This window comes from Oreochromis niloticus, linkage group LG12 (assembly GCF_001858045.2).
Source record: "Oreochromis niloticus isolate F11D_XX linkage group LG12, O_niloticus_UMD_NMBU, whole genome shotgun sequence".
NCBI lineage: Eukaryota > Metazoa > Chordata > Actinopteri > Cichliformes > Cichlidae > Oreochromis > Oreochromis niloticus.
This window is the reverse complement of record NC_031977.2, coordinates 27558050-27583810: the sequence shown is the minus strand read 5'-3', so window position 1 is coordinate 27583810 and position 25761 is coordinate 27558050. Positions and strand designations below refer to the sequence as shown.

At 38.3% G+C, this 25761-nt stretch overlaps 2 protein-coding genes across 2 annotated transcripts; one reads left to right on the top strand and one right to left on the bottom strand.

The window, feature by feature from the left end:
• Positions 1–2239: 2239 nt before the first annotated feature.
• erap1b (endoplasmic reticulum aminopeptidase 1b) lies at positions 2240–13420 on the bottom strand. The gene is made up of 19 exons (XM_013277619.3): positions 13077–13420; positions 12260–12770; positions 11774–11912; positions 11445–11579; positions 11140–11260; positions 10651–10805; positions 10089–10202; positions 9746–9877; positions 9383–9514; positions 9168–9251; positions 8880–9037; positions 7905–7984; positions 7291–7474; positions 6866–7022; positions 5047–5231; positions 4797–4958; positions 4553–4693; positions 4174–4255; positions 2240–4021 (listed from the first exon to the last, which is right to left on the bottom strand). The coding sequence occupies exons 1-19, from the start codon at positions 13111–13113 to the stop codon at positions 3851–3853; spliced, it is 2880 nt and encodes a 959-aa protein (XP_013133073.1). The 5' UTR covers positions 13114–13420; the 3' UTR covers positions 2240–3850.
• Positions 13421–16345: 2925 nt separating this feature from the next.
• On the top strand, positions 16346–25478 carry naaladl1 (N-acetylated alpha-linked acidic dipeptidase like 1). The gene is made up of 19 exons (XM_003455294.5): positions 16346–16720; positions 16884–17056; positions 17473–17594; positions 19097–19216; positions 19658–19850; positions 19998–20091; positions 20186–20290; positions 20558–20643; positions 20730–20849; positions 20927–21012; positions 21157–21220; positions 21477–21544; positions 21949–22037; positions 22606–22699; positions 22980–23061; positions 23327–23500; positions 23718–23805; positions 23909–24001; positions 24654–25478. The coding sequence occupies exons 1-19, from the start codon at positions 16521–16523 to the stop codon at positions 24835–24837; spliced, it is 2235 nt and encodes a 744-aa protein (XP_003455342.1). The 5' UTR covers positions 16346–16520; the 3' UTR covers positions 24838–25478.
• The last annotated feature ends 283 nt before the right edge of the window (positions 25479–25761 follow it).

Sequence of the window (25761 nt, the reverse complement as noted above, 5' to 3'; positions counted from 1 at the left end):
TTTTTAGATCTTTCCGTATCAGTTGGAAAATGTGTATATTGAACTTTGTATACTGAACTTTAAACCCAATTTCTTGTCATAGGTACTGTGAAATCTCCAAGAAGCCTTTATTGCCTGTCTTGGTTGTACTAGGATAGATAAGAGGTTCTAGAAGCGCATTTCTTATAAAGCAACACATTGTACTACAGTAGCCTCATATAATTTGCAGTCATTTAGTTTAGCTATTGCTGTCAGTGATATTACACAAAGACAGGATGACTGCGCTTGTTCCATGATACCCATAAAGCAATCAGGTGACGACTTGGAATATTAAATTGATTACAAATAGGTTAGAGGTATCAATTTCATAGCCTGATAGCAAATCAAATCTTAGCTTATTTTAGGCTGTTGACATATTAATGAGCGTGGATTTCAAAACTGTGAATCAGAGAGGTTTGATGGATGAGTGATTCCACAAGTTACCAAATTCTGACTTGTGGAGTCATGTTAAATGAAGTAAATGAACTCAGAAAACATTGTTTTTATACAACATGATTATAAGAATGAAGTGTCTGTCAAATAAACCTTGAATTAGATTTGTGACAGTTCCTTTTTCCATGAGTAAATCTTAATATTAGACCTGTTTATCAAATAATTAGGAATTCACTATCAGATGGAATGGAAAGACAGATATATTATCAAATTATTTTCCATATAAAGTGGCTTAAAAAACACAAAATACTAATACAGCTGCTGTACCAAGCCAAAAATCAAATCAAGGTATCCACAATAAGAAAGGTCTGTTTAACTGATTCGCAGCCTTGAATTGAAAAAGTAGGTCACTGTGCTAAACATGGCTTTTAAGGCTGGCTCTGTTGCCAAAGTTAGGGTTTTCCCAAAATTATATTGTTATTTTCTTAAATGTAAAATGCTGGGAGGGAGACAGATTACAAGATTTTCAACATAATGAAACTGTGATAGTAAAGCCACAAAAACTCTGCTCGTACTGAGGTGATTTAGCATTAAGTTTTTTTTTTATATATAAATTATTAAACAAAAGCAAACAAAAGAACCCAAAACAATCACATGAGAAGTAGGAGAGGTGAGCACATGATCGGTAAGCACAGCGGGAAAGCGGCCTAGTCTGCGCTTCTAAAACAAACAGCTTCTGGTATGTTCAGATTTTTGTTATGAGATTCAGTTTTATCAGCTTCCCGTAACTGAGCAGAATATTCAAAACAAGGAATCAGAAGAAAAAAAGGCCAGCTCTGTGCGCTTACCTTCGATCCAGCCACAAGTTCTCTCAGGTATGAGACTGGGAGGGAAAACTCACTGGAGCAGAGTGCAGATTTTATTATGAGTGTCCTGATAAGGGGCGGTGTGTACAGTCTGTTTAAGCATGGGGGCGAGTGCAAAGAAGGCACGTTTAATAGCACCTGAAATACACTGAGAATTGTAGTATTTTTAACTGTTAGCAGGGTTTTCGCCTTTGCTCATTTTACACACACACAACAAAAATGTATACCTGTGATTATGGGCAGACTTTCTGAATTTCTGTATTTGTTTCCTCAGTTGATCAGTGTCTTTTATTAGTATGTGCTAAAGGTCCCTCCAAAGAATTTATGGCAGCATTAGAAGGTTTAAAGAGAAACAGACAATTTTATCTGCAAGGTCTTAGCTGAAATTTACTGCCTGAGAAAGAATGAAAGTAAGGAAAGCAGTGGAATAAAAGATTTTTATAATAGGATTGTGTTTCCTGTCACCTGTGGGCAAGAGAAGTTAAATCTGATGATTCATTAGTCGTCACTTTAAGGTATATTAAAATATGCACTTCTATACTATGAAAGATTTTGGTAACAATTTGTAATTAATCTGGACACGCTTAGCATTTGATTTTTCTTTCACTATGCATTCAGGTGCTGTGTCACGATGAGTCTTGTTAAAAGGTTTATTCCAACCATTCAATTTTACACTTCAATATAGACTCACTGTTGTGTGAGTCTTTCAGAGCAGCTGTTATGTATAGGCAGGATCAATACACCGCTGATCCTCATTTATAAAATCTTTCTGGTGTGTGTGTATGACTGAGAAGAAAGCCCAGAATTCAAACAGGAAACACTCCCAAACTGGAACAACACCTGCTGATCCGAGAGATGAGAAGATACAAAGGTTATATCCATAAAACTTACAGGGACCGAACATATAACCCTTATCAAACTACTAATAGAAATAGAACACTGTGCTGTGAGAAAAATGCATATTAGTTCAAAAGAAAAACTTTATTTGTCCAACGTTTAATCAAACCAACACACATCTTTACTTTTTCAACAGCAGTTTTAGTAACAGGAGCATAAAAATGGAAATATGCTGCTCTGTTCAATAAACCAAAAACAAAACACACACAGATAAAACATTTTTTCTTACAGTGCTTTTTGTCTTGCCAAGCTTACGCATTTAAATAAACTGTACCAAATCACACAGCAGTGCTGTTGGAATCCATGTTTATCTTCTCAGTATTAACATTTACCCAAACTGTGGAAAAATACTCTCTGATATAAACGTACAGAAGTGTAATCTAATCTTTTAACGACAACCAATAAACTGTAAAAATATATTAAGCACAGTGAACTACATTGTCCGTTTCATTGGTTTTGCAGCATTCACTCACAGACATGCCCACATTTTTAGTTTTTTTTCAACAAAAAAAACAAGTCAGATCTTCAGTGCATTTCTTTTGCACTATTTATATCACATTGTATAATCTTCATGCTGCTTCGCACTGAAGCAGAATTCAACATTTACTGTTAAAAAACAACAACTGTGACTTCATCCAGCCAAAACACAATTTAAACTTCACAGCTAAACATGCACACGTGCACAAAGACATACTCAGCACACACAAACATCTCTGTGAAAAAGACCAAGATCTTTTCTTCAGAAAAAGAAGACTATTACAAACAACAATAGAGGTTCATTTAAAAATTATGTTATATGCTAAAATTTCTTTCTTTTTTTTAAGGTGCTAACTAAGGCTGCTTTTCCCCTTACTGAGGACTGTTACGTTAGTGCACTCACATGGTGTTTTGCACCATGCCTGTGCACAGTTTGACCCCCAATGTTCTGACTGGTTTGATCATTGTGTAACATTCCCTGGCACACTTACACTGTTGAATGAATGGTTGAACATACTGTGCCTGTGCTCACTTTAAGAGTTAGGTCCCAGATCTCACATGTGATTTAGTTGGACTCCTGTATGATTGGTAACCATGCAAAAAAGAAAAGTCCCCTATTAACCCATATAAACTTTAAAATCAACTTCATTGTGAAACCTTTTAGAAAGCAGGTGTGCTTGAAACTGAAAGAGGACAACATAAACACACACCAACAGATTTAGGGAGAGAGATGCTGAAGCAAACTGAAGCAAACCTGGGCACAGAGGGTTGAATGCAGTTGGACTGGAGAGCAAGGCGACTTTTAGGACATTCTTAGAATGGTTCATTAGTTTTGTTTGGATCTGCAATGCACCTGTTTAACAATTTTTTAGGCTGTAGTTTAAACAAGTGTAATTAAAAAAACTCACTATTGTGGTCAGTCAGTTTTAAGGGTATTAAATAATACTTATAATGACCCACAATCTTTCCCAAAGCAAGCTCATTTTTTTGTAAACTTGTGGGACTGGGTAGAGATTTAAACAGTTTTTGACACAAAAACCTACCATCCAATTTAAGTCAGGACTTATTGCTACTAAAGACAAATTGAGCTGAAAAACAACCGTCATCGTGATCAACTTCAACTATTTTGTGGTTTGAGTTCACACAAATTTGTTTCTGTTTGTAATTATTTACTATTCCTTATTTTAACCCTCCTGAAGCTATAAATCCTCGTGAAACACTCGACGGTTGCGCTTGTCCAGCCAAGCCTGCAGAAGAGGAAGATTTTTGTCCGTCCAGCGAATGTTATCCTCAATGGTCTCGTAGGCCTGCTGGATGCACCTCATCTCTGAGCCCGTCTCCTCTGTCAGGGAGCCGAAGAAGTTTCGTACCTAATATGGTGTAAAGGAGGGAGACTTTAATCCACATTCTAGATGCAGCATCCTTAATATTTAGATCCAGGCAATATTCTTGTTATCCGAAATACGGACGTGCCTTCTGATCGAAATAATGAACACAAATGTAGACATGCAGCCATACTTACCTCATCTAGCATCTCTCTGGTAGAGTACTGGTTAGTTACCCCAGTCACCAAGTGTGATATAGTGTGGGAGCCAAGGTCAAACCTGTGACATCAAAGCAAACAAACATTAAAGTTCAGATTTTTTTAACCAGTGATAGAATTCCCTATTTTGTTAGGGAATAACTTCATATCAATATATAAATAAAAAACAAACAACATTTTTTGTATACAAATAAAGTTTATACTATAGGCTATTCTACCAATTTTAATACTCTTGGCATAAGCAGTGCTCTCTCCTGGCTAAACAAAAGTATCAATATGTGCAAAACTGACAAGACTGAGGATGAAGGCTGATGGTGTATTGTGGATGATAAAACGTGTGTGTGATGGGCTGACTGACTTCTTGATCATAGTGTGCCAGTTGGCTCTGAGGAAGTCCCAGGCCAGCTGGTAGCCATGGGGGTTCTTGCTGACAGAGACGACCACGTCTGGGAGGTCCTGAGTCTTCATTATCTCACCGATGAGGCTCTGCTCCATCATCCTGCAGACAGAAAGGGAAGAGTAAAGGGACAGCAGAGGTAATCATATCCCCTTAGCTTTAGCTAAGAAATTCCGATGTGTCCCAGTTCCCATAATCTACACACCACTTGAGCTTGTCCTGCAGTGGGCTAACAGCCATGGCAGTCTTCATGCGGCTCTTGACCGACATTTGCAGCGAATGGCGGTACTTCTCAAAGAGGAAATCCCAGCCCTCTGGCATTCGAGCTCCAATCACAAACACAGCCATTGTGATATCAACAGGAAGGCTAAAAAAACAAGGAGGCTTTCAGTTCAGATGTATATACATAGTAAAATCAGATTTTCTTGTGCTATTTTTTGACTATGACTCCAAACCTCATGGTGCCATCAGAGTCCTTCCACTGGTTAAAGAGCTGGGTGGCTTTGGTCACACAGGGAGCATAGTTCCTGACACAGGCAAACAGCAGCAGGTAACTCCTCAACACTCGCTGAGACACGGAGCCGGAGTCATTCCATTCCTGCTGGTCAATCAAATCCTGGAACAAATCTACAATATAGCTCTGAAAAACAAAGAGACATTAAATCCTCCTTAGAGAGTATACAGTTACACTCCACATACTGTATGTTTGTTTTTACACGGTTTTCCTGCAAAGAGGAACATCAGACACCCCTCGAAAGATGTTTGAACCAAAAGAAAAACATTTTTTAACCAGTTTTTCTAAATTGGAGTTTTATTATACAATCATAATGGGCATTGTTGAAAATAACAGGAAAATGCATTTAAGGTAGCATAGATTCACTGCCTTTAGTGTATGCAGTAATACTAGCGAATGGCTTCAGGGGTATACTAGCAAAGTGATACCTGTGTATCACGGTTTTCCTGGTCCCTACTTTACCTGCAATTTTTAACAGAAGATTAATTCTAGTAGTCATTTCTGAAATAGAAAATTATCACTACAAATTCATCCTAATAATGGGGAGACATAAATAAAAAGAATTAAGTAGCGAAATGGCTCTTAACAGATATTAAATATGATATTTTTGTCACTAATAAATCAAAAGCATGACTTTGTTTTTCCTCAATTTTTTCACATTTCAGTATTTTTGAGTAAGGATTAGAAAAGACTAGACAGAAATCAGCTGCTTCCTTTAAGGTTTGGCACAGCAGACCATCTGCCTCCATCTCGTGCTTTCCCTAGCATCTTCCTCTGTCACACTAACCCTTTGCATGTCCTGCTTAACTATATCCATGAATCTTCTCTGTGGTCTTTCTCTTTTCCTTTTGCACAGCAGCTTCAGCTTCAGCATCTTTTCTCCAACATATCCACTATACCGTCTGTGCTCGTGTCCAAACCATCTCAGCCTTACCTTTCTATCTTTGTGTCCAAACTGGTCCGCCTGAGTTAAGCAGTGAAATTTCTAAACCTGTCCATTCTTCAGCTCCGCCTCCTGTCTTTTTTTTTTTTTTTTATCAGTATCACCATCCCCAAACATCACTAACATTTTGTAACCCTCCCCTTCCATCCACCCTCTCGTCTCCATTTCTCCTGCGCCCTGTCCATTGCGTTGGATGGTTAAATGGCTTTAATGTAGTGAGATGAAGATGTGATTTAGGAATCTGTTAAGTTGGGACAGATATTTATCAATATGTGGGACATTTTATAGACTAAATAATTCATTTAGAAACCAAAATTCTAACAAACTGTAATTATAATTATAGTGTGAACCCTGCTTCTTAAACATTTCACATTATAAAATAAATTATATACAAAATGGATCATTTATTACACTGATTTTGGGACTGTAGTTTTGTTTTGTGACTCAGGTATTCAAGATAACTTATCTTGAGTACTTGAGTCCATGATAAATTTCCCATACTGGACAATAAATTATATCATAATATTTCCTATCATATTGTACCCGGGGCACTCTGGGGCACTCTGCTTATACAACATGTGCAAAGTCAAAGCCTTTTTATTCTTTTTCAGTCCAGTGGTTGATATGCGTGGAACACCTGAAGTCAATGATTCGGATGGGTGAATGTATAGTTTTACCTTAAACTACTGTAAAGGCAAAGGTTTTTGGTTTTTTTCCCCCTAATTGGGGCTGTGCTTTGTTGAGCTTGGTCACACTATGCCACTCGCATATGTTGGTTTAATGTGCCAAGTTATGTGCAATGTGCCAGCAAACTAACCTTCATCTGGTTCTCCAGCACCTTCATGTCTCTCTTTTCCATCAGTTTGTAAAGCGGTACAAGCTCTCCAAAGCCCTGAGTCACAGCCATGATCTTGGTCTCTCTGGACAGGTAAAGCGACAGCTCCAAAGCCGTGTCGAGCCTCACCTTCTCTATACTGCAAGACAGACGTCAGGTCAACATCCTGCTGCCCTTTTCTCCTTTGTAGCATACTGTGTGCTTGGATCTAAACATAACTTTAGCTGATACATTTCAAAATTCTTGGGTTTAGAACAAAGAGTAGGGAAACAGCAATCCTGAAATGTATAATACTTTGTTTTCCTGCAAAGCTTATATTTACTCAATATATCAGACTGCTTCACTAAAACTAGATACCAAAGGATAAACAGCTAATTTTGCTGTTAATATGCAATGTTTAAACAGACCTGACAAGCTGGAAGACATTGTGGATGAGGTTGGCACGGTCATTACCGCTCAGGGCTGTGTGATTGTGTTGCAACAGCTTGATAACAGAGTTCCACCCCTCGCCTGCATAATGAACCATGTAGTAACCACTCATGTCCACATTGAACTTCACCCAGTCTACCTCTTCTGGCAGGAACAGGACATCTGAACAAGACAGAAGAGTAAAGAGAAGCTTTCAAGTGATGATGACTTGTGAAATTTAAATAAATATTGCAGTTTAACAGAAAACCAAGACTCTTTTATTTTGTTCTGTTCCTATCGATGGTAAATCAAGTGAGGAAAGAAATACATTAACAGAGGGCACATCTATCCTGTGTGGTTCTGCGTACAGTCGGGTATAATAGGTTACAAAAGATTCTTTTATGCTTTTCATGTCATGACATATCTTATCATTTGCTGGGTTTTTAATTTTCTGAATGAATCTGTCAGCCTGCTGTTTCCGTATCCTCCAAGCAAGGAGTCTCTTGGATTTAGGACCATTTTCATAGTAATTCTGCTTAATGAATTTAGCCCTTTTCTCTATTTGATCTTCGTATAACCTATTTAATATCACCAAAATGAGTAAAGTACTCACCAGTCTTTGTCTTAAGCAGAAAGCGGTGGACAGTGTTGGAGGCACTGGTCTTGTACGTCAGCGGGATCTGCCACAGGAATCTAGACACACAAAATGATGATTAATTAATGGTAATGTCTTTATTTAATCATGATTAAATCAAGATAAGCAACTGTCAAACTGTTTATTATAATAACAAAAATACTGGAGACCGCCAGGGCGATCCCTCGGCCTCATAGTAGACACACCTATGGTATCAATTTCAAAATCCTACATCGCCTTGTTCTCAAGTTATTTCATTCACAAGATTTTTAGAAAACCTGACCTCTGACCTTTGATCTTTAGGTCAAGATCAAGTCTTGACCACGAGTTCAAGGTCAGAGTTCACTGACCTTGAGGTCAATGTCACTGAGAATCGAACTCATCTAAGACTTTGGGAAAATTTGACCACTGACCTTTGACCTTTAAGTCAAGGTCACTGAGAGATTAAGGCGTCCAATATTTTTAGTAGATACACTTATGTTATCAATTGGAAGCTCCTCATTCTCAATTTATCACATTCACAAACGTAGGTGCCCACGCCGCCCACCCGCCCAGCTGGGTGATGATAATACCCCATCAGCCTTTTACGGCTAAGGGGTAAAGACGTAAGACTATTGCTGGCCAGAGAAATAAAAGTAATGATTTTTCACTGTAAATCAAATACAGCAAATACAGCTACAGAGTTACAGGAACTGTTCAGTAAACTACAGTTTAAATATTGCGCGCCGCTTCCTGCACGCTCCGCCTAGGTGCCACCCTTCATCGGAACCACACTTGGGATTGTCAGAATTAAGAGTGCATCTGACACAATGGCATAAATCTCCTGCTACATGAGAAAGGAAATCTTCAGCCGAGTCTGGACCTGATTCTCTCAAAATTGTCCAGAGTTCAGGGCTGAAGACAGTTTAATGCTGTAAACTTGTATTATAACAGAAAACGCTCCTGACAGCATACCCTTCACTCGGGGAGGGGTCGTCTGTCTTCAAGTAACGCTCCTGACTGAGCCTGACTTCCCGACCTCTGACCTCCACCGTGACCAGTGGGAAGCCTTCCTGCAGAGTCCAGGTGTCCATGATGGCCCTGACATCTAGCTCATCACCAGAGTACCACTTCTGTGTATACAGACAAACATAATGTTGTATAAATGCAACAACATCACAGGAGTTAAAAGAACTAAAATATGTTCACAATCAGAGAGTTTTGTTGCACAAGTTTGCTACCAAGCATCAAACAACAACTTACCGAGGCTCCGGTCTGAGTTTTGCGTTTAGAGCAGAATTCTGTGTGTTTCAGTCGACCTTCATCCAGATCATCTGAGCTGCAGATCTGAAGCACATTTAACAGAGATGTATATCATGATGAACAAAGACACATTCAGCATTCACAGTTACATAAAAAGAAAAATGACTGATGAAAAATCAGTCCTCTAAAAGAGAGACCGCTCACACATCACTCACATTGGTCAGGCTCTCCCACAGGTGGCTGTTCACAGTGTTTTGGTAGCTGTAGCGCTTCAGGTATCGGACGATGCCAATCTCAAAAGCCTCAGGAGTGAGGAAGTCCCGCAACATATTCAGAATGCATGCACCCTGAAAACAAAATGCATACATGCTTTTAAAAAAAAAGTAACAATATGAAACGTAGATAAGTCCTTCAGTGTTTTGATTCAATTGCACAGTGTAGGTTCAGCTTTGGGAATATCTAATTTATGTCAAATATTAACTGATTTTACTTGATGATGAAATACTGAGATGATTGTTAGTTTAAATATCCTACACAAGTACAGAAACATGAAACAGAATGTAACAGGTGAGGTTAACCTTGTCATATGACACATCGTCGAACATCTCCTGGATCTGTGTGGGGTTTTCCACAGGGGTGGAGACTGGGTGGGAGGAGCTGAGGGAGTCTACTTCCATAGCCTCAAAACATTTTGCCAAGAAGAAATCATCCTGGAAGAATGAGAGGAATCATGTTTATGCACATCTTTGTAGCCTTATCCAGCAAAACATAGGAGTTGTTCAGCTAATGTACACTACTAAAACTATGAGACTGTGAGTTTAATGTCCTTCTGGTTTTAAGTAAATCATTTTAACTGATCTATATGCTCCAATAGGACCTAGGATTAGTCAGTTTTAAATAGAGTTTTAAACAAAGTCTCACCACATGAAGTTCTGGGTACGTGATGTCGAGAGAAATAAACTCCATGAACTTGGCAAAACCTTCATTGAGCCACAAGTCATTCCACCACTCCATCGTCACCAGGTTTCCAAACCACTGGACAGGTAGGAGAACATGCAAGAACAGCATTAAACAAGCTCTTTCACCTTTAGTGTTGTTATACTGTACTAACGACTGAAAAGTCAAACAAACCTGTATCTACTGCACATGCTACGCTCAATCATACTGACAATAAATTTAAGCAAATTTTCTTTGTAAAGCTCTGACTTGGAAAACTTGGTACAGACTGATGAACTCTGACACTAATGAGTTATTTTTATTTATTTATTTATGTTTAGATTTTAAGCCTTTATTGTGACAGAACATTGAAGAGAAAAGACAAGGCTGGGAGAAAGACCAGGTGAAGACATGCAGTAAATGGCCTCGGCACTGATTCAAACCCAGACCTCTGGATTAGCCTTACAGCATATGGATTGTCTGCACAGCCAAGCCATCCCCTAACACTTTACTTTTAACTAAAAACAAACAGAATCAGTGCAGCTACCTGGTGCGCAAGTTCATGGGCGATGACCTTGGTGATGCCCAATTTGTCCGAAGCTGATGACTTTTCAGGGTCAAAGAGGAGGCCGGTCTCTCTGTAGGTGGTCAGTCCCCAGTTCTCCATCGCACCTGACTGGAAGTCAGGAATAGCTGCCAGGTCTGCAGAGGGAACACAATCACAAATAATATGGTACAGTCATGTCACCTCACAGTTCGACTAGGTATCGCTTACGTTCTCCTCTGATACATCTACAGAGCAGTCTACACCTAAATTTACATATTTGTCCTGTCAAAGCGTTGAGATATGAGGTATCATGTGATCCTGAATGTCTGCACAAAGCACAGTTTCCACACAGGGGAATAAAGGATCACAAGCAGACAGAGACTTATGACCCATCAAGTCTTTTCTTGCTGTTGTAATATGTTACAAAATAACAACTGCTACACCAGTGTCTGTCTCTTAACATGGAAACACCATGTGATTTCCACTGACCCTGTTTGGGAAGTGGGTAAGGAATGTCAAAATAGTCATCGTAGAAGTCCAGCAGCTTGACAGCAGCATCCAGTGCAAAGGCTGTCTGGTCGATCTTCTCAGGGACAGCATAGATTGAAATCTGAAGGCGAATCACAGTAAAGAACAAAGAACAAGCAAGTTTTCTCAGTTAGTACAACAGTCGTTAGATGACACGTCTTATATGCTTTACACCGTGTAGATGTATACAGCACCTATGCAAAGTATTTTAGTCAAACTGCTGACTGAAATAAGTCTTTTTATAAGAAACATCTCGTGTGCCTCACCTTGACACCATGCTGGGTCGTCTTGCTCACAGACTTGAAGTCCGACACAATGTAGGCAACCAGGTAGGTGCTCATTTTCACAGTGGTGTCGAAGTGATCCTCAAGCAAACCGCCCGGCAACTCCACAGTTTTAACCTGAGAAATGCAGGTGTGTTTTAATAATTAAGAAAAGAAAGGAGAGGTCCATAATATTGCAGATGTGCATATATAGTTGTATGTATATAAGCATGTTGCTATTTTGTTCATATTCTATTCTATTTGTAATTCATATTTCTGGCAATTACTCATTTGTGTTTAAAGTAAACTGGGACTGGTCAGTCTACATTTACCATTGGCATGTTGGATATGGCTATGTGGCGTGGCTCTCGAATAATTCGTATGGTGAAGTTTGCTTTGAAGGCGGGTTCATCAAAACAGGGGAAGGCTCCACGAGCAAAAGTCGCTTCAAACTGCGTGGATGCCAGGACTCTGAAAATGTAATTAAGCACAAAGTGAAAGTGGATTAAAGCTGGTGTGATTTGGAGTTTTCAGCACTAAATAATTTTTTTTTAGTGAAATTTAATCTTTTACTTCCACTGATTTTATAGCCAATTCTAAAGTTGCACTACATTTACAATAAACTCTTTGTTTTCTGTTGCAAAAAGGAAGATTTTACTTCAGTATCCGATAACAGCCAATAAAATGGAGTTGAACAAGGATGCCATTCATTTTTTTATCTTATGTTCTTCAGTTATTTTAGTTATTTGTCAAAAGAGAAATTTAGTATTATTAGTAAAATAAACACAGAGAATAATCAAAATGCTTCATGGCCTTACCTGACCTCCCCGCTGCTGGTGCGGTAGCTTCCCTTGTAGAAACCATGGAAACTGTCAGACAGGTTGGCAGCAAATGCCAGATGAACTTCATACTTCCTACCTTTGATGAGCATTGAATCTGACAACAAGGCTAGCTGATGGAAGCGAGGATACTCCAACACCTGAAGGCGCTTAATGCCTTCAGGTGCCAGGAGGAACACATTGGATATCTGCATTTGCTTGGCATGGAGAATCACAGTGTTGGTGTCTTCATGCACATCAAGCTCAATACGAACAACGCCAGTGAAGTCCAGGGTGGTCAGATTGGGGTGTATGGCCAGGTCATAGTGGAGTGGAGTGACGGTTGTGGGGAGTCTCATGCGGTCCCAGGGGAAGGGCTGACCATTGGTGGCAATAGGGAGGTCTTTGGCCTTGGCTTGATTTGGTAACTGTGCTCCAGATGAGGGAGAAAAGGGAACGAACAGCACCAGCAGGAGAGGAGCCACTAACATGGTGACAACAGAGGCAGGACCTGAAATACAAACACAGAAAACTAAATGCAATATTTCTCCGCTTACGTGTAGTGTGACACAGTAAACACCTAACATCTCAGGGATAGCTGGACTGTTAAACAAACTACTGCTTCTCATGGTACTTTGTAATACATGACAAAGGACCGGGAAAAGCATTACTTTCGATTTCACACAAATGGATTCGTTGTCTAATCACGCATTACAATCAAAATGATTCAGATTTTCAGAAGCCATAAAACGTCTTATCTTATATTCTCATTATTTTAAAAATTATGTGAGCTATATGTAAAAAATTGCTAACTTACCGCTTCGTCCCCTGCACGCAGCTTCAGCAGAAATCATTCAAAAATGAAAGTGAAACACAGAAAGGGGGAATTGCATGCTGGGAGAAAACGAAGGAAAGGTTCACTAAGCTGAGGTGTCAGTTTAGCTAATTTCACTTACAGCTGTGGCTGTAACTGTGAGTCTAAAAGACCTGATAAGACGCTTAAAATTCAGGGTATCCTGTCATGTCTGCAGCTCATGCGCACATTCCAGCTGTGAGTTCTGAAAACATAGCGCCTATTTTTTCTTTATCAAACATTTCTGGTGCACATTTTTAAACTACTGACTGTGTTATTCCACCATCACAATAAAAGTGGACAAAACGCACGCGCAATTTGTATAGGAAATGGACGGAAACAGGAACTTCCGTGTTTACAGTCCCCGCAGTAACTATATTTAACCACTAGAGGGCAACGTTGCCTCGATTAACGGTTATTTCCGTGCACTTACTGTCTCAACGCTCTTGTATTTTTGGTTTTCAGTTGGTCCTCATCGAACATTTTGCAAGAATCCGAGATTAAATAACGTGTTAAAGTTTATTTCTTTTGAGGAACACCGATCCATCCTCAGTGAGGATCAGTTCCAGATAGAAAATAGTAGTGTACGCTTGGCTCAAATGCCCTCACCTGCAGATCTACAGTTATGGACCACATGTACCCTCCTTTGGATGTCAGTGTATCTCACTGACTGACAGAAGATAAATCTTTCATTATTGTTAGGATTTTTCTGGTTGAACATAACAAGTAAAGTGAATGAGTCATGAATACTAAAATTAGTTGAGCTCAAGCTCATGGAGTGGCTGTAACTAAGGAGGTAGAGCAGGTCATCTACTGATCAGACAGTTGGTAGTTTGTTCCCTGGCTGCTCCAGTCTGTATGCTAAATATCCTTTGGCGAGATACTAACCCCAAGTTGCTCTCTGATGCATTCACCTGAGTATAAATGTGTGTGACTGATAGATTTAAAAAAGCACTTCAGCGTAGAAGAAAGTGCTGGTGTGAATGGGTGAATGAGGCATGTTTAAAGTGCTTCGAGTGCTCGGGGAGAGTAGAAATGTGGCTACATAAGAATATTTATATTTACCATATGCAAGCTATTTGCTATCTGAGATTAATGTAGGAGTTCTATAGGACTGTGTTGAGTCACCCTACATATCTTTATATTTTGTTTCCAAGGAGTCACTGGTCTGCAGCAATAGTTCTCCATGCCTTCAGAATGTCTGTCAAAGTTTTTCAACAGGTATTTGATGCTGTTTCATTGATTTTCAGTCTGCTGACCATTTTCAGAGGAATGTAAGCACTGAACTTTGATGTATGCACATAACAGACGGCTTAATAAAGAACCCACTGCATCTTTAGGCACTTTGTTACTAGCTTCTTGTTACAAAGTTGCACATTTTGTTTAACTTTCTTTAGTTGAATCAAAATATCAAACACAACACAGTTTGACAAAAATGAAATATTTTTTTTTGCACAAACAATTGGCATATTTTAGCACAGTGTGCAGCCTGTCCTTAAAAACCAAAGAAGAAGTGGCAGACCTAAAATAGTATCTGAAAGCCATGTCCTTAAGAAACAGTAAAAACTAACAAAAGACCGAACACAGGACCTGAAAGATGCATCTGAACCTACAGTTGATCCATCTTGTCTTCACTGAAGCCCCATCAAAAATGGTCTCATGGAAGTAAAGAAACCATTCTTAAGGAAAGGAAACAGGGAGAGAAGACTGAGGTATGCCACATTCCCCAGAACTGGCCTGAAAATCAGCGGCAGCAGATCTTTCAGAGTGACAAATCCAAATGTGAGATTCTGTCATCAGTATGTACCGACGAAGTCAGCACAGAGGTACAACAGTGAGTTTCTACAACAGTCTGTAAAACACAGTGGAGGCGTTTCATTCGGTATTTCAGCCAGTGATATTTGGGATGTTGAAAAAATAAAGGTGGTTGTACAAAAAGACTTTCAAGCTTGTCAGAATAAACTCTGGTTTTGCCTCATAAACTGTACATAACTCCAGTTATGTTTACCTGTCTCAATAAATCACTGCACTTATTCACATCTTCCTTGCAAAACATAAAGAAATTGTTCAAGACTTTTACAAAGTAGTGTTGAAAATAGCCTGCATGCAAAGCATGTTTAGTTAATGTGTTGCACGACAACATTTAAGACTGAAGGATTTCTGCATATCTTTGACACATTTCTTTCCTTACCTCTGAATTCAAATGGTACATCCAAACAGTGCTTACTGTAAGATAGACTGAGCATTTCAGGCTGACTTACACAGATTGAAAAGACAATTTTTTTTATTGGCCTTAAATCAGATGTAGTGAGTATCACATTGTCTTCAGTTCTGTAACATTTGAATGCTCTGTAAAATTTTAAATATGATAGCTTAGCTTCATGACTATGTTATTGCTCCTATAAAGATCATCTGAGAAACGAATCAAACAGTTTCACATCTCACATGCTTTTAAAATAAAACAAAGCATGCAAAAGGTTCAAGTTTATTCTAGTTCCATGTGACAAATTTCCTTAATCGGTCCACGTTATCTGTGTACAAGTGTCACTTTTTTTTTTTGCCACCCTTGTTCTCCACATAAAATTCGATTCTTTCAGGTTCCTTTTTTGGTGCTATCATGATGCAGTTAAGTAACAGGAAGTCATGCATGAAAGTCATTAGTCCCAACAAAGATTGTGTTCATTTAGTACTGATACAAAATAACTCAACGTAGTCTCACAAGATCCATTCATTCATTATTTATAGACACAGGCAACAGTCTCTGATCTCTTGCGTATTAGGAATATTTGAACATTCCCATTTTGGTACAATTTTTGAGCTAAACTACTTCGGTTATTAAATCCTACTTGGATATAATGATTTCAGTTGATTTTCCTTTATTGGTGATATTTTTTTGTTTGTTTTTGTTTGTCTTGTAATCTTTATATTGTTGATATAGTTTTTAATTATTTTTTAACAATATTCTAACTCTTATATATTTTTTACTTTAAGAATTTTTAAAAATATAAATATACATACATAAATTAACTTGATATTAAGTTAAGAAATTGGGAATTGAGTTGAAAATGACATGTTTAAAAAGAAAAGAAGAAAAGGAAAAAGGTGTGCAAACATTGAAAATAAATGATTTTCAGTCCCCTCACACACTTACACATGAAGGGATAAAGTCCACCGCATCTGCAAACATTAATGAGTAAACTTTACAATGACCATGTCTCATGGGAGGAGACTTCAGGGGCTGCACTGTCATTATGTTCAGGAATTAACAATGCTGTCTTACATAAGACGGGATTCATAAAAAGCTCACAGGTCCAAAAAAAAGATCTTTGGGGAAGGCTCACTGTCAGGGTTCAGGTCCAAAGAGAAAGTTGAACTTTTTCACAGGAGGATCTCATCTCAGGGAGGAGTATGATAAAACTGGTGATAATTGGGGTTGTGTGTGGTGCTGCCGCACTGACCATAGGCATCCTAATTGGTCACTTTGGTATTTCCAAGAGCGGGACCTCTGCACCATTGTGGCTGGAAGATGTGGCGAAGGATGTGGATGAGAGCCTCATTGAGAAGTTCATGTCGGAGGTGGACAACATCAAGATTGAGGAAAATCTCAAGTCAGTTTCCTTATTTTTTAAACAATGTTATAAAATCTCACCAGCACCTCATTTAAAGTCCAAAGAGTATAATTTAATACCATTACCATTCATTTTTGAGAAGTATTTCAAAGGCTAAATTGCCATTGAAGTTTTATCTTTTATCTTTCATCTTCCTCCGCAGGAGCCTGACAAAAGTGCCCCATATGGCTACCACGGCTGGAGATGAGGAGACTGTACAGATAATGCTTAAGAGATGGCAAGACCCTGAAACTGGACTAGACAAGGCCTGGAGAGAGGAGTACTGGGTCTACCTGTCCTTCCCTGACAAAAATAACCCTAATAAGGTCACTGTAGGTGAGTGAAATGCTTGTGAAATGCATGATGACAGAGGGAATGGTTACATTATCTTGGTCAAAGTAAACATTACAGTATAAGAATGAATGGTTTAGTTAGCTTGTGCTGTATGATTAACTGCAGTGAAAGCTGCTCCATCAGCATCCATAGGATTATTCCATGGAAGACAAAATCCTTTAAGAACTTTTACATTGTTACATTTTGGTTATATTGTATAATTTTGTCCATACATACATATTTTGCCTTTTAATAAACTTCCACTCCATACTCAATCCAACATACCAAGAAAACTGGTATTAAGCTAAAACTATCCACTCTCTGTATTTAACACTCTTTCTAACACTGAGAAGCTCTTCAATCTGCAAGTGCCCTGATGACTCACAAGCAGACCTTTCACCATGACTTGTTAATTTCAGTGAGCCCAACCGATACGGTGCTGCACACAATAAGAGAAAAAGAAAAGCCTTACACTCCGGACCAAAGCGATCCCGAGGTGGTTCAGCCGTACGCAGCATACTCCCCTCCAGGACATGTAAAGGTAAAAAGCTACAGCCTTATGCATCAAGCACTAAATTTAACTTATAAATGCAAATCACTCAAAATAAAACTGAAAACACAGCAATTATATTACATTTAAAATAGCACCTTTATTCTCATTAATCAAACAGAGTTGACCAACACCTTTCATCCTGTTCCTGAAATGGGAAAATACGGCAAAACAGTCCTCAAAGAAACCTCCAGTGTTTTATTGTGTGTTTGTACACAAACACTGAAATATTCTGTGCCTATGGAACTCCTACACCATTTCTGACCATTAAATTACTGAAAGAATGATAAAATAATAAAATCACATGATAGTCATAATTAGCTCACTTGTTGTAACCTTTGAGGCTGTAAATTGTATGCTTACTGAAATACAGTCAGTATACCTTTAACTGTTGCAGTTGCTTGACTGTATATTCAAGAAAGATGATAAAAAAACCTCTGCTCTGAACAATTATTAAGTTGTCGTGCAACAAAAGCTAACAGTGTTGGGGTTAGTTCACATAGAGTGTTCATGTGAAAACCTTAAAAACAAACAGGGAATGAGTATTATATGAGTATTATACACAAATACCTCAAATATTTCCCGGTGTAAAAGAGATGGGATTTACTTCTGACAAAAACTATGAGAAAATTTAACATTGAATGGAAAATAAATAAATGAATAAATGTGCTGCAATCACAGTCACAGATTATTTTAGTGCCACACTTTTCAGTAAATTAGGCAATAGCGCTCGTTTATTGGTGCCATAAACTTCTCAGCATAAAAGTCAACTCCAAGGCTAAAATGTCTTTCATAGACTTGCCAAGTACTGATAATTTTACAAGTTATGATGTAGACTGCGTTAGCAAAACGTCAAGAGCCAGTCTGTAAAGATATGTATCACTGTCAAACTTTCTCATGGCAATAAAAAACTGATACTCTGATTAGGAAAATCGACTGTTCTAGCCCGACTCACTTTATGAATGCAGAACACACAAGTTGAAAAAAATAACTTTCCTCAGAGACAATACAAAATAAATGCAGGCAAACAAACGCCAACTGAAGGTGGCAGCAAAATGCAAAGCATAAGTTCCAGTGAAACTGAAAAAAGTAAAATCAAGGGAAACTGAAGCAAAGTTTAGATAATAGTAAAAATTGCTCTAAAACACTTGAATGCAAAGAGCTACATAAAGGTTCAAACAGGGACATACAGTGTATGGTGTATGATTGATACCAGATTGATATTGATGATATCAGTGTTCTGGACAATCAGAGCCAATGAGGGGAAGGCAGACAATGACTAAGGGGTAAAAAAGACAAAGACGGGAAGCAAAATAGCAAAGATACAAAATGTAAGTGGCAAATAAAAGAGGAGCATAAACCTCAGATCATTACATAAACATTAGATCTTTTAAAATTTGGTTACAGAAAGATTTAAATCACATTTTCTTCATATCAATTCACTTTTTGAGTTTCTGTTGTTCACAGAGCGTTTATATTTCTCATGGTTTTAGGGGAAATTGGTTTATGCCAATCAGGGGAAGCCAAGTGACTACAGCGAACTGAACAAGACAGTGGACCTCAGAGGAACTATTGCTATCACCAAATATGGTGGAGCAGGAAGATCGGCTAAAGTGAGTTTCAGAATGCATCATTAAATCACTGATTTGTACACTTTAAGCCCAATTTTGTTTGGTTATACGCAAAAACCATCAACTAAGCAACAGGGTTAATTCTTATTGCCACTAGTTCCATGTTAGTTCGAACTCTTACTTTAACAAGTGGCATAATTGTTTTATCTAATCTACATAAACACTATTCTGTAGTCACAAACTTTTATAATAAGATCAAAAATATAATACGCTGACATCACATGAGCTAAATAAAATGAAGATTGACGCCACACACTTCTAGTAAATTCTAACTTTATTAATATAGCACTTTTCATAAAATTTTGCATCTCAAAGTCCTCTAGAGTGGACAGGTTTAATGACAACTGAAATGTAAATTATAAAAGAATAAAAGTGTAAACCAACAAATTACTGTTTACAAAATCCATTATGTGTCTCATCCAGGCCATCAATGCAGCACCATATGGCGTCGTTGGGGTGCTTGTCTATACAGATCCTTTGGACATCAACGATGGTCTCATGTCAGACGCCAGTGAAACGTACCCTCACTCCTGGTACATGCCACCCACTGGCGTGGAAAGAGGTTCCTACAACATCGACTTTGGAGACTTGCTGACACCTCACTTGGCTGCCAAAGGTTAACAATTGCACTTCTCCACACTCCAATAAGATACAAGCTATATAGCTTCAAACACATACACTATGAAAATTCAAATCATGTTTAATTACTTTTTTATTATTTCACTTTTGTATAAATTCTTAAATGTAATCATTTATTTCACAGAGGAAACATACAGAATCAATGCCACAGACATTACAGGCATTCCTCCTATTCCAACTCAACCAATCGGATTTGAGGACGCCTATCGATTAATCTGGTTTGTGACAAGATAGATCTGCATGTGTAACTGATACACCCTAACACAGGTGATGATTACTTTAGTAACATATTTTTTCCATTGGTCATTTCAGTGAGTTGGATGGAGAACCAGCTCCAGATGCATGGCAAGGAGGATTCAACTGTACCTACAATTTTGGTGGTCCAGGGTTCAAACCTACATCCAGTTTCAACAACAGGTAACCAACGGTATAAGTAAAAAATGGAAAAAAGTAAAAAACCTTACAGACCTTTTCAACTTAACTATTTTTGAATAATTCAATTAGATAATTTAGAATCAATGTAGTAAAAATTGAATTGCCAGCCAACTTGATCATTTTTATTCACTATACAATTTTATGTCAGATGGTTTACACTTGAATATCCAATTACATTTACACAAATACATGTTTCTGGAGCAGCAATTAAAGCCTCTTTGTCCCTTTTCTGTGTTGCCTTAATTTCAGTGATGTAAAACTGGACATCTACAACTATGAAGAGGTGAAACCCTCCTCTAATGTAATGGGTTTTATCAGAGGAAGTGTGGAGCCAGGTGAGACTAAGGTTGGATCGGCAATTTAAGATCAGCTGTTTTAATGTTGAGATTATTTTGTGTAAGTGGTGTGTTTATATCCACAGACAGGTATGTGATATATGGCAACCACAGGGACAGTTGGGTTCATGGCGCGATAGATCCAAGCAGCGGCACATCAGTCATGCTGGAAATTACCAGGGTGCTGGGCAAGATGGTCAAACAGGGTGAGGAGGAGCTGGAATAAATGACTGTTTGCATAGAGTTCTAGATAAAGACTGACCTCTGTGGCTCTCTATTGTAGGCACCTGGAGGCCTCGTAGGTCCATTATTTTTGGAAGCTGGGGAGCTGAGGAGTTTGGCCTTATTGGGTCTGCAGAATACACAGAGGTGATTTGAAATTTATCCACAAGGCTACCCTCAACTCCAAGCAATATGTAAAATGGCCATGCCATTTGTGTTAAAGAAAGTCTATATATGAGATATAAAGTGCACATTCTTCTACACTTGACCTTGTTCTTGTTTCTGCTCCAGCAATACTTTGCAGCACTCAGTGAACGAAGTGTTGCTTACATAAACGTGGACATTGCAGTCTTTGGTAAGAAGCTCCACACTGCACCTGTACATCAGAAGTAAATTTAAATGTATTCCAATCAGCCGGTACAACACAAACAGCTAACAGAAAAAAAAAATGCTCCTGGAGTTTTTGAAGAAATGTTAAAAATATAAACCTAAATCTAATTCTTTTGCACATACTCTGCATGAAATGAAACGCTGTGTTAACACACCTAAGATGAATTTACAGGTTTAATAGTGATGCTCTTGCAAAACAGTTGTTGTCTTGCATTTTTCAGCTAATGCTACTCTCGGAGCTTCAGGCATGCCATCAGTGCAGAATGTCATCTTTAAAGCTGCACAACAGGTGAGCCCTTTGACAAACTACTATCTAGACAAAACCAAGACTTTTACTGCTCAGAAGTGTGGTTTTTAGCTAATCTGGATCAATGAAGAACCAATGAGCTTATGTGATAGTGAGGCGTCAATTCCGTTATTCACAAGAATCGTTACTGTTCCTCGTTTTGGTTAGATTTTAGTGAAATTTGAACCCAATAAGCATCGAATAGGTCTTCGTCCAAATTGTGCCCAAGATCAAACTCATATTGGTCCTATTTACAGGCACTTTTCCATTTTTACAAAAATCTTTACTCGTCCTAGACTACTCTAGAGTATCTTTCCGACTTTACATTGCAATAGTCTGTGAATCAAGATGGATTATTTATCATATGAATTACTGCAACACTGACCTTTCTTACCTTTGTTTTCTAGGTCAAAGCACCTGGCCACGAAAAATCTGTTTATGACAACTGGTTACAGTACACAAACAAAACCAGCACCAGCCATGGATTAATTCCCAGGTAATAAACTGCAGCCACATCTAGTTAATCTTGCATTAAATCTTAAAAGAACAGTTGTCTGGGATTCTATTCAAAATCACTTGTCTCTATTTGAAAGTTTAAAAAAATTAGATATTATATTGACATCATAGATTTTATTCCGCATGTTTCAGATATAAACTTTTTAGTTTTTTAATAAATTACCAGTGGCCACAGTAGTGTTAGCTGGTTCATTGTTAAAATGTAAAAGACAATCTGATCTTAAAATGCTCCTCAGAAAAAAGCCTAATCAGAAGCAGTTGAGATATGCAATTTGCATATGTTGTGTATTCACAATAATGTATGAGATACAGAATTAGATTTTTTGCTTAGTTTTATTGGTAGTATGTCATCATAATCATTGAAATTATCTAACAGACAGTTGGTTTGGTTGGCCAAGTCCTACTTTCTTTGTGATATGTATTTTCACAGAATTTTGCAGTGTTTTCATTTTATATTCATATTTAATTCTATCCCATGTCTCCCTGCTGAAATACCTCAGAATGTGCTCCCAGTGAAACATGTGATGTTTTCTGTCTTCTTTCAACAGGATGGGATATCTAACAGGAGCAGGGAGTGATTATGCTCCCTTCAGCCATTATCTAGGAATCACCTCCATGGACATTTCATACACATATGACAAGGTACTAAAGATGTACTTGTAAACTCACGATTTGACACGTAGACAGAATAATACTGAACAGTTGTGCTTTTAGAGCCTTTTTGTGTAGTCGCAGTAAACGTGCTTTAACTAGCGTGCACTGATTGTGTATTAAAAATAAGGATGGTAGATACAGTTAAATGCTCTGGCTGCAAAAAGTGTTTTATTTTGGCATTCACATATATTAGGAGAAGGCAGGTGTTAACTGAGCTCATTAAGATAATATTGTAACTATTATTGTATATATATTTGTCTTCACACAGACTAAAACAAATGCTCGGATTTATCCTGCATACCACACAGCATATGACACTTTTGACTATGCTTCAAAGTACATTGATCCTGGTGAGAAATTATTTTTTTTCCTAGTAGTCTACTTCTTGCACAGTAAGAAGAATAAATGATTCCTCATCTAACCCTTTTCCTGTGATAGTGCTATAGATTTTGCTAGCAATGAAATATAGAAAAAGAAAAAGCCTTGCATTTCTCAAGCAAATATTTTCTAATTTGTGGTTTTTCTGTTGTCAGATTTGATCACTGAAAAGAAATAATTAGCTGAAAAGAATCAAATTAATTCCTTTATAACATTAGGGTGTATCTTCTCTTGTAGGCTTTGTTGGTCATCAAGCTGTAGCCAGGACTGCAGGAAATGTCCTGATCCGACTGGCTGATAGCTTGATCCTGCCATTAAACTGCGCTGACTACGCTGAAAGTCTGGAGGAATACCTCACCACTGCTTTGAACCTATACGAGGAGAAACTTAAAACTATGAAGATTTCAATGGGTAAGTACAGGAGATCTTTTGAGAGATGTGGGAGGAGGGGATCTTTTTCTAGCTAGGTAACACATCTTATACTTTAATGATACCCTCTGAAAGTGTCTTGTGTATCTATGTTTTGTCTTGTATATCTATGTTCTACCTCAATAATCAAGTGTAATTAGAGAGAATAAAAGAATACAATCATTACTGGGTGACTGCAATCATCTGTATCTTGTTTCAGAACCCCTAAAACAAGCAGTGACCAGCTTTCGTGCTGCAGTTTCTAATTTGCAGAAGGTGATTCAAAGTCCAGACCTGGCAAATGAAACGTAGGTGCACACATTACATACAGTATGTGAACAGTCATATCCACATCCATCCAAACAGAAATGAATACCAGCCCCCTTTGCTTTACCATGTCTCTTTCCTTAGGCCGCTTAAGGTCAGATGGATCAATGACCAACTCATGCTTCTGGATCGAGCTTTCTTGAACCCTCTGGCTTTCCCAGATAAATATGGATTTAGGTAAGGATGTGGCCCAGTGGATTACACAGAGATTTCTGTGGGTTTAGAAAAAAAAAAATTATAGTGCCTAGTGGAGTCTTCTGTGTCATACAGGACACTGTACACAATGAGAGAAGAAGGACTGTGGGGGTTAGTGAAGTCCCAGTGTTAATAAAACTTGTTAATCAAGACATGATTACGATGGTTATGCCTACTATCTTAAATAGGACCAGAATAAGGCCTCAGGCCTTAAAAAACTTTTTAACCTCCACAAACAGCAAAAGTTTATGGAGCCACTGGAGCTGGCATAGTTGTTAAAACCTATAGTAAAAGAAGTAATAGTGATACACAATAATGGAATGCAGCAGTACGGCATTTCTGGGGCAAGGAGCCATTGTGAGAAGCTAGTGAACAATATGCAGAAGGTAAACGCATGGAATAAAGTAGCATCCGTTAAGACAATGTGTTTTAACAGCACTAGTGATTTGAATATGGCAGTGCCAGTAGGTTCAATCTTGGCCGACCGCTCTTACGCTCTGTTGATTGTTACATTTAATAGTCTTTTGACAAGAGATACCAAGTATAGTGACAACAATTGTTTGTTTCATTGTAACTCAGAAACACATTAGATAACACTGTTGAGCTAATCTTTATTTTGTTGTGTGTTACACAGGCATGTTATCTGGGCCTCAAGCAGTGCTGGCAAACGAACCTTCCCAGGTCTAGCTGATGCCTATGCTAAAGCTGAGTCATCAGGACAGGCCAGCGACTGGGACAAAGTTCACTACCACCTGTCAGTATTAAGCCAAGCCATACTGGGTGCCGCCAGCACACTGACTGATGACATGCAGACTTAAACTTGGAGGAAGTAACTGCACTAACTCAGGAATTTAATCAAAATGCCATTGGCTTTTAGCAAGATTAACTATACCAGCTGTTGTTAATAGAGGTTGGTTTTGTTTTTGATTACTTTATGTAGTCTTTCAGAAATGAATGAATAAAAATGGAGGAAAGAAAGCTTGAAAGGCAAATGTGTTTGGGGCACTAGTCACCATGAGGCAGGAACATCTTATCAAAGGAGATTAGACCACAGTTTTAATTTTTCTCTTTTGTTTACAAATGTAAAGATGACTTTGGTTTCTTTGGTAGAAAACTAGGTCTTGTACCCTATAAATGTATGATATAAATGTTGTCTTTACTTGTCAAAAGAAAGCTTTTGAGTCTTGAGCATATGGTGCCACGTTTCCCCACACACATTTGTCAGCAATATTTTCACAACAGTAACAGCTGAACATATGTAATGAGCATGTGCCAAGACTTTATCATTTGTTAGGAGCCCTATGAAGTTGTACCTCTGAACTTCTCAACTGTCTCATAATTAGGAAAAACAAACATACAGAATGCTGCATTGTGAACTGGCTTTAAGGCCCATAAAGGAATGGTTATGCTATTGGATGGTGTAATGGCATATGGAGCAATAAAATTTTACTTGGAAACACTGGTGCAAAGGTTTGTGTGATGAATCCCTATCAGCAACATAAGAGTTATAAAGGATTTTATGGCAATCAGCATAAAATAAAAGATGATGATCTGAGTTTTAAAGAGGTTACATCATTTGTACGCAAGGTAACAGCTGCAAACCCCCCCCCCAAAAAACGCTGAAGTTCTCTACACGTGGTTCAGTTTGAATCGCACTGACAAGCTACAAGTCAACGAAAACATGAGCACTTCATAGGCCTCCTGCCAGTGGTGGAGCTGCAGTACGGACTCCTACCAGCAGG